General features: G+C 34.8%; 3 protein-coding genes across 6 annotated transcripts; 1 reads left to right on the top strand and 2 right to left on the bottom strand.

The window, feature by feature from the left end:
• Nucleotides 1-1708: 1708 nt before the first annotated feature.
• LOC110724497 lies at nucleotides 1709-2260 on the bottom strand. The gene has a single exon (XM_021903919.1). The coding sequence runs from the start codon at nucleotides 2258-2260 to the stop codon at nucleotides 1709-1711; it is 552 nt and encodes a 183-aa protein (XP_021759611.1).
• LOC110724664 (zinc finger MYM-type protein 1-like) lies at nucleotides 2156-4956 on the bottom strand. 2 transcript variants are annotated; one of them, XM_021904101.1, is made up of 2 exons: nucleotides 4456-4956; nucleotides 2156-4208 (listed from the first exon to the last, which is right to left on the bottom strand). In XM_021904101.1, exon 2 carries the CDS (start codon nucleotides 3788-3790, stop codon nucleotides 2261-2263), a length of 1530 nt encoding a protein of 509 aa, XP_021759793.1. In that variant the 5' UTR covers nucleotides 3791-4208; nucleotides 4456-4956; the 3' UTR covers nucleotides 2156-2260. The 2 variants fall into 2 exon arrangements, with proteins under 2 accessions (XP_021759793.1, XP_021759794.1); XM_021904102.1 differs by having other exon boundaries at nucleotides 2156-4191.
• A 1807-nt stretch (nucleotides 4957-6763) lies between these two features.
• LOC110724663 (probable inactive receptor kinase At1g48480) lies at nucleotides 6764-11656 on the top strand. Of its 3 annotated transcripts, none has more exons than XM_021904100.1 (4): nucleotides 6764-8170; nucleotides 8640-9302; nucleotides 10571-11224; nucleotides 11500-11656. In XM_021904100.1, exons 1-3 carry the CDS (start codon nucleotides 7480-7482, stop codon nucleotides 11191-11193), a joined length of 1977 nt encoding a protein of 658 aa, XP_021759792.1. In that variant the 5' UTR covers nucleotides 6764-7479; the 3' UTR covers nucleotides 11194-11224; nucleotides 11500-11656. The 3 variants fall into 3 exon arrangements, with proteins under 3 accessions (XP_021759792.1, XP_021759791.1, XP_021759790.1); XM_021904099.1 differs by having other exon boundaries at nucleotides 11497-11656; XM_021904098.1 differs by having other exon boundaries at nucleotides 6765-8170; nucleotides 10571-11647.
• The last annotated feature ends 529 nt before the right edge of the window (nucleotides 11657-12185 follow it).

Raw genomic sequence — 12185 nt, 5'->3', positions numbered from 1 at the left:
GCATCAAACTTAGTCCGATGCTCCGATGTATATTTCAAGTTTTCAACAACTTAGAGTATACTCAATGATTGCCCTAAGGTATCAACTTATTTTGTCATGGATCTTTACTGATCACTTATGCCCCAAACCAATCCAAAGGATCCTAATTGATAGCCTAATACTCTCAATAGTTCTTAGAGGTGTAAAGGTGTTAATTCGGGTCAATGAGTCGAGTTCAGTTGATCTAATTAGATTAGGTTGCGTCTAGGTCAGGAATGAGTCATGTATACGTACGTTATTGTACTGTACTCATATAAGTCGAAATTTAAATCAATTCACTTTCGGGTTAGATCGGATGTAGTCGGATCTGAACAGTGTTTGTCGCCTCTTCCTAATAAAATAAATAATTAATTATAACTTTTTGGTTATACACTTTCTCTCTCCTACTTTAACCCAACCCCATTATCCACCAAACAATCTTTATCTTAAATCCTATTATATACATTTGTCACGTCACCAAGGACATCCATCAAAAACAAAACGTGAATATTATTTTAATCAATAACCAAAACTTGTAATTAGTTACTTTCATAACCTAGTTACTATTTTTTTTCAACAAAAATTTTTCTCTTCTCATTTTTTAAATACCTTTCACTTTCTCTCTCCCCATAACCAAGCCAATTGGTTAATGGCTGGCTTTGCTCTTACATTACTTCTAACATTAGCGTTTAAATCTACGTGTACTCTTACTTTTCACATATATATCTACAAGAGTCACATTGATATAAACAAAATCTGATCTTAGGGCCTGTTCTCATACGTTGAAATTCAATTCAGTTCAGTTCAGTTCAGCTCCTAATTTTCTTCTTTTATAAAATATTCATTTCAGTTCAGTTCTTTTCACTTCAACTCAGCTCAATTCAGTTCAATCAATGAGAACAGGCTCTTAGAGTGTCACCTGCAAAACTTAACCCATTAAAATCTTGAAAACAAAGAAAAGAAGGAAAAAAAAAAAAAACAAAAACAAAAACAAAAAAAAAAAAAAATCAACCTTGATAAGTAGCCTATAGTATAACTTGAATCATACGATTTTTAAGATCTCAAAATCAAAATTTGAAAATTCGATGTGACCCATAGAACTTTTCTATAAGAATCTGAGTAGTGAGTCTGTCTGTCAAATGCCAACCATGTATGTAATGTAAATGGATAACAAACTTAGGAATATATTCAAAAATCAGAGTACTGTAATATAGTAACAATAATTCAGCTTTTATTAAAGGTCTGCCAAGCTATTAGATCCTTTGAAAGTTGGCCAGCGAGAGGAACGTAACGCTTTCTAGGCTTTTCATGTTGCCCTTAACCATCATTTTATACTCCTGTGTAGCGCACTTGCATAATTGCATTGCTCCATGATTTTAAAATTACGTGTTTGAATCATTTCAATTTATATTATATGTAGGTCATATATATGTATCAAACTATATAGATGGTAATGCGCGGGTTGAGCTAACATGAAGTCCCGAATGACCCAACACAATTTTATCTAGCATGGCAAAGGCCAGAACAGTGGCGTATCCATGATTTCCGAACAGTGGGTTCGGAATCAAAAAAAAAAAAAAAAGGAACGCGAATACATTAATTAAATATTCAGTACATTAGTTCAAATTTCGGATTACAAATGAATTACACTTAGAAAAATGAAAAAAAAAATAATAAATTAAAAAAAAACCTAAAAAAGCATTCTTCGAGTTTTCATACTTTGGAAGCGTATCAATACATCATCATCACTCACTCTAGCAAATAAGTCTCTCTCAAGAAAAGTGACTAAACTATCATTCAATAATTGATCGCCCATACTATTCCGCAACTTATTTTTTACATAAGTCATTGATGAAAACACTCGTTCCACACTTGCAGTCGCCACCGGAAGGATCAATGCTAGTCGTATAAGCAAGTAAACCAATTTGTAAGAATTATGCTTATTTGTTTCAACAAGCACCATAGAAAGCTCATTAATATCCTTCAAGTCTCCAAACCTTGCATCTTTGCGCATATCATCAATAAAAAATCCAAGTTCATGACGAAGTGCAGTCATTGTCATATCATTAGTTGGAAATTCATTGGGATATAGCTCAGCAAGTCTCATCAACTTTTGCTTATCAAATGCCACAAATGAATTGACCGGATTTAAGCATGATATACAAATAAGCAACTCCATATTTTCCTCATCAAATCTATTATTGAGCTCTTGGAGTTGTAAATCAATGACACTTATAAACATTTATACCCGAAATCGGTGGAGATTAGAAACTTTGGCAAAGAAGCGTTTCGATCTTCCACGAGGAACATACATATCATCCATAGCAGGTACTTCCACATTATACTTATCAGAAAAAGAAATTACAAGATGTAAAAAGTCTTCCCACCCATGGTCCCTCATATTTTGCAATCGCTCCTTAGTTAATGTTACAAATGCCATGGCATTAACAATATCTTGGTCCCCTCTTTGCAAAGCTTGGCACAGTATATCAGTTTGGCCAAATATTTCAGACATCAAATGTATCATGAAAACAAATTCAAATGATTCAAATGTAGACATAATAGTGATAGCCTTCACACGATCATCCTTATAAATCTTATTTGATCCAACCTTCTCAAGAACTTTAACAATAGTAGAATACAATGAGGTAACATTTGAAACAGTTTTATAATGTGACCCCCACCTAGTATCACCAGGCCTACCTAAACCAAGTTCTTGGTTTAAACCTTGCCCACTTTCAATTTCTCCTAGATCTAATGCTTCCAGAACATGTTGAGATTGAATTTCTCTTATCATTTCCTTTCTCTTACAAGAAACACCAATAATATTCAACAAAATAGCAAGTTGATCAAATAACCAAATGCAATCATCATTATCCTTAGCAACAGCAACAAGGGTTAATTGAAGTTGGTGAGCAAAGCAATGAATATAATAAGCTTGTTTTGTTTCATTCATGATCAAAGTCTTGAGGCCATTTATCTCACCCCTCATATTACTAGCACCGTCATAACCTTGTCCACGAACTCTAGACAAACTCAAAGAATGCTCCATAAGCAAAGACTCAATTGCACTCTTTAGTGACAAAGCAGTGGTATCCTTTACATGTACAATTCCAAGAAACCTCTCAGTTATCTTCCCTTTTTTATTGACATAACGTAAACAAAGGGCCATTTGTTCCTTTTGATATATATCACTAGATTCATCAGCTAGTATCCCAAAATAATCATCCCCAATATCATCAATGAGAAGTTTAGTGGTTTCTTTGGCACAAGAGTTAATGAGGTCCTTTTGAATTAAAGGAGAAGTCATTTGATTATTTCCAAGAGCATTACTAAGAACAACCTTTGCAACATCACTATTATTTTCTACAAGCCATGTTAAGAGTGCAAAAAAATTACCCCTATTCCAAGATTCTTCACTTTCATCATGCCCACGACAAGCTAAACCTTGACTTAAAAGAAACTTAATGCATTTCAAAGAATAAGTCAATCGAGATTTGTATTGAAGTTTAGCTTTCGAGGAGTAAGTGCAAAAAGATTCAGCAACAGATGTCTTTGGGTTAATGAAATTTTTATATTTCTCATTAGCTTCATTATGTAAACTACCAATACCACCCACATGAACATCAAATCTACCAATCTTATTCCATCCTCTAAACCCCCCCTTTAACAAAGTTATCATTAACAGCCATATGAGTATCTTTATCCCTGAACAGATAGCACACAAAACAGAAAGCTGCATCCTTCTCAACACTATATTCAAGCCAATCATATTTATCAAACCAAGCAACAATAAAGCGGCGCATACCTCCTATTTGTCTTCGAGGGAAATTATGTGTTCGTGGAGCACAACATTTCATTGTAATATAACCTCTCCTCACAGCATCTTGATCATTAAGAGGATACTCCAAAATTGGAATCTCTTCCCAGGGTCATGTGGAAGAAGATCAACATCATAAATGCGAGTATCATCAGTTTCAACACTAGCATTTGGATTGTTCTCCCTTTGACAAGTTTGAGGTGTGCTCTCAGGGGTTGGAATGGAAGCAGCCACAGGAATTGCATCATCATTCGGAGACTCAATATCATCTTCTTCTATAAGAGGATCCCTTGAACTAGGTGAAGAACAAGTAGAGGATTTTTGTGACTTCCCCACACGTTTCCAAAAAGACTCTAAACTCATTTGCAAACTGAAATCAAACAACAATCATACAATAAATTAACTACACGCTTACACTAAGCACACAATTAAAATGGCTAAGAATAATCATCAATTTATCAATTATAAACCCCAACAATCTAAGTATTCAATATTTCAATCAATAAATCAATTATAAACACCACAAATTTACAATCTAATTAAATGAATTAACATTTAAGTATTGAACTATATAGAATTGTAGAATACCTAAAAAAAAAAGTAGAATTGTAGAGTACCTTACTCCTTTACTCGTTGGGTTGTTGGGAAGGTGGTGGAGCCGTGGAGGAGCAGTCAGGAGGAACCGTGAGTGGTGTGTCGGCGTGCCGCGGTGGCCGGTGGGGTGGAGCCGTGGCGTGGAGGTGAGGAGACGAGGAGAGGCAGGGAGGTGAGTTACAGAGTTAGGGTTTTCGAATTTGGGGGAAATAATTTGGGGGAATGACTGAAGCTGATGACAAATCGCCACTAGGCTGAACATTGTTTTGTTGATATTTAGTGTAAAGATATTGTATTTATCCATTTTTTCTTTTTTTTTTTTTTAAAAAAAAAAAAAACTTTTAATTTTTTTTCAAAAATTCAGTGGGTTCAATGAACCCACTTGAACCCAACCTGTATCCACCCCTGGGCCAGAAGCTGTATGTAGAGCAAATAGTGCGAGCACAAGGTTCCAGTCACAACCCAAGAAAACCGATCATACAATTTAGGGTTTGTTCTGATTTACTGAAATGAGCTAAACTGAATTGCACTAAATGTTTTATAAGATAAGGAAATTAAGAACTGAACTGAAAATAAGATGAAGAGAACAGACCCTTAGTAACATTTTTGTGGTGCTCTTTTAGTGTAGTGCAATGGCCATAAAATATGTTGCTATATATATATATATATATATATATATATATATATATATATATATATATATAGATACCTCAATTAGCCATACATAAAATAATGAATTAAACAAAAAAAGAGAAGATCTTTTACATATCACCATGACAGAGTGGATTTACAAGATATTATTTCAAAGTGGATGAAATGATCATACAAATTATCACCTTTAAGAATCAAAGTGTTCATTTATAAGAATAACTAGGTTAAGTCCCGTGCCATGCACGGTTATAATTAAACTTTACAACAAAAATTATAAAGAATGGTTTTTATTTATTTTTTATTTTATTTTTGAGGTGAATAAAAAATGGTTGTTAATTTAACAATTTATCCAAAAAAAAATATTTGTGACAAAATAACTTGAATTTTAATTTATACCAAATGCGTAAAGGTTATTGTTTTGAATTTTATAAAAAATAATTTATTAATAGAAATTTAGATACTATTGGGTTTTATATAAGAAAACGAAAATATAAGCTTAGGTTAGTACCCGTATATGTCTTAAAAAAAAGGAAAAAAAAATAAAAGGTTAGTACCCGTATACGAACCCATATACATTCGTCCTTATATTTTTGTTGACACACTTTGACCGGCATTAAATGGAAATTTAGTTGATTTATATTACTTTAGGATAATTAGTATTCCATAATCAACTTTTTTAAAATGTATTTATAGTGAGTAGTAGCGGTTTTTATTTTAATTTTAATAATCACATTGCATAATGATTAATGTCAAATGATTAATCTTGGAGCTTGGAGGAAAAAATTGATACTCCTTAATATTTAATACCTTATTTTTAATCTATGTTTGTATACTTGTAACTAAAAGATTAATAGTATATATAGAATATATGTTAAAAAATATATTAATTGAGTATAATTGGATTAGATATGTTGTCAAAATAGAAATAAGTATTATTGTAGCTTATAAAATGGAAGTCGTTAAAATTTGGAAAAAAAAGAAAAGTGCAAAAAGGAGGGAAAATTATTAATGACATCGTGACAAATATTATCTTAGGTTCGCTTTTAGTATAGGTTAATTGATTGATACTCGTGTTAAACTTTTGGTATACTTATCACCTCACAAGGCTAGACTTTTGCTTGAAATTGAAAAACTCCAATGTTGGGCCAATAAGTTAGGTGTCCATTAGACAACACGTACATTAAAATCTCAAAATAACAAAGCCCAAAACTATCGTTTAAGGTAGCAATGCACCAATTAGAATTATTACACAAGATATTAGTCGTACTACTTTCTTCGTATTAATCTTTAAGTAATAAGGCATTTATTTGATGCAAATCATGCAATGCCAATATCTTTTTATTGTAAAATCACAACATGACCTAACACAATAGCTAATTTTTTTTTCAAAGTACATACAACATGATTTAACAAGACAATTACTTAAATTAGGGTTGGTCGTCTAAAAGTTTTTACACATCACAACATGATCCATAATCACTAAGGGCATGTTCTTATTGACTAAACTAAACTGAATTGAACTGAACTGAGCTGAGCTGAACTGAACTGAACTGAATATTTTATAAGAGAAGGAAATTAGGAGCTGAACTGAACTGAAATGAATATTTTATAAGAGAAGGAAATTAGGAGCTGAACTGAGCTGGCTGAGCTGAACTAAACCGAACCGAATTTCAACGTAAGAGAACAGGCCTAATCCAAAACGGACCAATCTCTAATTCAAAGCATGAAACCACAACCATCCAAGAATTCTGTATGTAATTAAATTATTTCAAACCCAAAAAATATTTTTGAATTAACTAATGACCCAATGTACAAAAAGTAATTTTAAGATAGAAAAAGGCCAAAAAGCACTTAATTGACCAACCATGACTCCAAGAAAGACACCACCCTAAAAATGAAAAAAAAGAGGAGAGAGAAAATAAAAAAAAGGACAATATGAGTGGCAATTGGCACCTACTTGGCTACTTTTATCACTCACTAAAAACAGGTAACAGGTAGGGTTTTTATTACACACAGCCTGTTATTACTCTCTCTCTTTCTCACCTGCTCTCCCCTCACTCACTCACTTGCTCACTCTTTTCACTTCACTAATTAAAAGCTCTTTAATTTCCCTTTTACTTTCTCAGAAATTTCATCTCTTTTCCCCAAATCTTCAATCTTAAGCTACCCTCTTCCCAATTTCTTCTCTAATTAACACTCTTCACAATTCTCAAAAACCCAAAAAAAAAAAAAAAAAAAAAAAGAAAAAAAAAACTAAAACCCTTGAAAAATCCATCTTTTTTCTTCATCTTCAACAATGGCATTGTTCATGAAACTACCCATTTGAAAAGTTTTGATCTTTTTTTCTATTTCCTCTATAATTTCCAAAAAAGGAAAAAAAACCATTTTTTTTCATAATGGATTGTAAAATAACTGCAAATTTCTTGCTATTTTTGTTGGTAGTAACACTAATTCCAACTGCATTATCAGATCTTTCATCAAGTAGATCCGCACTAATTTCTCTCTCCTCTGCAGTAGGTGGTCGGACAATTTTATGGAACACTACTTCTAATTCCAACCCCTGTTCTTGGTCAGGTGTTCAATGCAAAAACGACGCCGTAATAGGCCTTCATTTGCCGGGATTTTCTCTCTCCGGTGAAATTCCAACTGGGGTTTTCACAAATTTAACATCTCTCAAAACTCTCAGTCTTAGGTTTAATGAATTATCTGGAAATTTACCCTCTGATTTGGGTTTATGTTCTGAGTTGAGGAACATTTATTTGCAGGATAATAAATTTGGGGGTGAAATCCCTGAATTTTTTTCTGGGTTAAAGAATTTGGTTCGGCTTAATTTGGCTAATAATAATTTTAGTGGTGAAGTTCCTGGAAGTTTCAGGAATTTGAGTAGGTTGAAGACTTTGTATCTTCAAGAAAATAATTTGAGAGGGTTTATGCCAGAATTAAAGCTGGATTTGGACCAATTTAATGTGTCTGGTAATAATTTAAATGGGTCAATCCCTGTTAGTCTTAGTTCAATGCCTGTCACTGCTTTTCAGGGTAACAGATTGTGTGGAAAGCCCCTTCAAATTTGCCCTGGTCTTGCTGCAGGTAATGGGTTTTCTTCCTTTTGTTTTTATTGTTTTCGGGTTTTACTCGTATGTGGGATCGAATCTCGTTTACATCATTATCCTCTAGAAAGCTACAAGTAGGGAAAGAAATTCTGTTGGATAATTGCTTCTATATTTAGTCTGGTTATTTCTGTTCTGTCTTATGTCAACATTTATTTGAGTATCTGGGGTTTGATTGTTTTTAATTTTGAGATTTTCTGAATGAAACTAAAATTAAATTTTGGAAAATAGTTTTTAGATTTAGTTTCTGGTTGATAGTATTTGGATTTTAGAGAGATGAATTTTTGGTGACAATAGTAATTAACCAACTACCAAGTACCAACTAGAAACTACAAACTGGACCTAGTATTTGTTGGTTGACTATTTGCTGTATTTAGTAATGTTAACTTGTGTTTGAGGAGATATTTTTTGTTGAGAACAAGGTGGTTGTTTGTTGGTATGATGAGCAGGTACTGGTATATTGACTGGAGAACAAAAGAAGAAGAAGAAGGGATTGTCGGGTGGGGCGATTGCCGGGATTGTGATTGGAGCTGTGGTGGCATTTGCTTTGATTTTGATGATTATAGTCTTTGTATGTGGTAAGAAGAGGAATAAGGAAAGCAATGCAGTTGATCTTGCATCAATCAATAAGCAATTGGGATTCGATATTCCGGAGGAGGAGAAGCCTGCTGGGGACATTGAGAATGGTGGATATGGAGGAGGTGGGTATTCAGTGCCGGCGGTTGCAGCAGCTGCATTGGCAACCCCTGGACATACGAAAGCAGAAGAGGTGAATGGTGGAGGTGTAACTAAAAAGCTGGTGTTTTTCGGAAATGGGATTGGTGGGAAAATGTTTGATTTGGAGGAATTGTTGAGAGCTTCTGCTGAAGTATTGGGAAAAGGTACATTTGGAACAGCTTACAAGGCGGTTATGGAGATGGGTACGGTGGTTGCTGTAAAAAGGTTGAAGGATGTGATTCTTGGAGAGGTAGAATTCAAGGAGAAGATAGAAGCTGTTGGGGCAATGGAGCACGAGAATTTGGTGCCTCTCAGAGCTTACTATTACAGTAGGGATGAGAAGCTTCTTGTCTTTGACTACATGCCTACGGGAAGTTTATCCGCATTCTTGCATGGTGAGCGACTTCTCTTAAACCGCATTCTCCTACTGTTTATATTTTCTTGCAATTTTCAAGTTGTTTTAGGTGATCTTAATCACAGTCTGTATTTATATTTAAGGGTGTTTAACCATTGAGCATAGTGTGGGTTCAATTACCGCCTATTAAGGATTCTCTATACCCTTAATATCTAGCGAAAAGACTCCAATCTAGACACAAGTCATAGGGTCATGCATTCTGGTATTTTAACCCATGTTAGAAGATGAAAAGGTTGTATTACTTTTGATAAAATAAGAAGGTTAAATAAAATTAGCACATTTCCGCTTCTAACTAAAATAAAGAGAAGATTGTACTGTATGACCTCAAATCATTAGGCTGTTAAACTTAAATTTTAGCAAATATTGTGCACTTTGTCTTCATAAGTGGGGATTGAGTAAATTATCAGGGAAGAAAACTAGGAAGTTTACCCTCACGAGTGTAAAACTGATATAAAATTCGGACTATTTCTTTAGCTTGCCAAGTCAATAAAGGGCCCAACATAAAAGAAGCTGATTAGTGCCGTTGCTACTCTTTGGCATTACTATATCTTGAAATGTTGCTTAAATTATGTTGAAAAGATTTGTTTGTTGGAATTGTATTTAAACTGTAGTCATTATTACTTGGATCAAATGTGAGTTGTATGCTATTGTTATTTTTCCACAACAATCAACCCCACATCTGTACAATAGGTTTATTTGTCTCCGGAATTGCCTTTCTTCACTTCTAGTGTTTGAGAGTTTTTCTTTTGATAATTGGTACTCCATACTATTCTAATTTTATCAATCAGGTTTCGAAGATATATTTGATTCTTCAAGCTTAATTGCATGTTTATTCTGTTTTTGCTATGGACTGTTATAACTATTCTTCCATCCCTGTCATTGTTGTCTTAAAACTATAACTTCCATCAGAAATCGATAATTGCATGTACTGTTTTAAGATTGCTGGAAAGTAAGTGAGCGGGAGGGGATAAGAATAATACAACTATCATAAGAGGTGTTTTTATGCATACAATCATGTCATGTCCTTTCTGAGAGGGTTGGGATTATCTGATTACAATTTTGGTAGAGGGAGTACTTATTAGACTACTTTTTTTTTTTTAGCCGAGGTCCATGTAACCTTTTTTATGAATGTATGAGGTGAAATGCTTTCTACTTTTCGTAGTCTAGGATACCTTTTCGCTGTTGCCAATCCTTAAGGTCATCCGTCTAATGGTTGCTTGTCTTACTATTATTATTATTTTCTAATAGGAAACAAAGGGGCTGGTAGAACACCACTAAACTGGGAATTGAGGTCAAGCATTGCCCTTGGAGTCGCTCGTGGGATTACTTACCTCCATTCTAGAGGCTCGGATGTCTCTCATGGAAACATCAAATCATCCAATGTTCTCCTCACCAAATCCTATGAACCTCGTGTGTCTGATTTCGGCCTAGCTCAGCTTGTGGGGCCATCATCCACTCCAACCCGTGTCAATGGCTACCGTGCACCTGAAGTCACAGAGCCACGTAAAGTATCCCAAAAGGCAGATGTCTACAGCTTCGGAGTATTACTCTTGGAACTCCTCACCGGCAAAGCACCAACACACGCTTTGTTAAACGAGGAAGGGGTTGATCTCCCAAGATGGGTACAATCTGTTGTCAAGGATGATTGGGCTTCAGAGGTGTTCGATCTCGAGCTCCTTAGATACCAACACGCCGAGGAGGAGATGGTTCAACTTTTGCAGCTCGCAGTAGACTGTGCAGCTCAGTACCCTGACACTCGCCCTTCAATGCTAGAAGTAACAAAACGAATTGAGGAACTATGTAGCCCTAGCATTAGGGAGGTTAGCGATCCAGCCACATTCATCAACACAGATTACGGATCCCCTCGTTGAACCTCAAAGCACCCAAGATCAGCCTGTCAATGTGCGTAAGATTCCGGACTCTTACCTTACAAAGATTAACAAAATTCATGTCCACAACTGCTCAACTGGTCCCTTATATTTTCGAATTTTTCCCTCGTGTATTCGCTCGCTTTATTTTAATATTTTTTGTATGGGTTGGAGAGTGGGGTAGAGTTAAGTTAATACTTGTGAATGTGTTGTTAGAGGGATCTTTTGGGTGGCTGTAATTATTAGTGATTTAGTGTGGTTTTTTCTGTCTTCTGTTGGTGTACTGAATGTGCTTTAACTTTACAGCAGATTTGGAGCATTTTCATATCTCTTTGTGTTGAGGTCGACATCTTTAGTTTGCTTCGTCATGCGGGTATGTGTTAGTTGTATTGCATGCTCTTTCAAGTGTAATTTGGTCCCACTTTCTCTCTATTTTTGTTATCATTATTGCTTATCATTCAACTTCTATCTAGGCTAGATTGTATTATTAATACATACATACGTAGTACGGAGTATTATTTTATGCTTTTTTCATCATTTCCTTGGGATAACGTCGTGAATAGAAATTATAATACTCCGATATGCAACTTTGGAATTATTTATATCTCACAAATAATACACCAAAGTTGCATATAATATGAACCGGAGGTAGTATTATTGTTTTGTTTGTTTTTCCAATCTTTGTCTGGTCGGGTTTCTATTGAATATGGCTAGTTGTTCCTTAGCTTGTGCGCTTTGGGAGCTAAATTTGGTCTGGCAAGAAGAGTTTGCTGTCACTGTTACATCGCGATACCTATTTACCTATGAGAGACTTAAGTTGGTTCGGGCTAGATTGTTCTAGGATGGTTTGGTTCACCGCGTAATCGTCTATGGGTCTCATTGTCTCAAACATGCCGTTTGAGCAGGCCTGCCCAGCGGTAGTGTTGTTCATTTAAACCATCATGTTCCAAGTCGCCAACGGTTTTTAGACATACAGAAACCACGCTAATTCGTAT

Source organism: Chenopodium quinoa, unplaced genomic scaffold (assembly GCF_001683475.1).
Source record: "Chenopodium quinoa cultivar QQ74 unplaced genomic scaffold, ASM168347v1, whole genome shotgun sequence".
NCBI classification, from domain to species: Eukaryota; Viridiplantae; Streptophyta; class Magnoliopsida; order Caryophyllales; family Amaranthaceae; genus Chenopodium; species Chenopodium quinoa.
The sequence above is the reverse complement of the archived record's forward strand: the minus strand, read 5'-3'. Positions and strand labels throughout refer to the sequence as shown.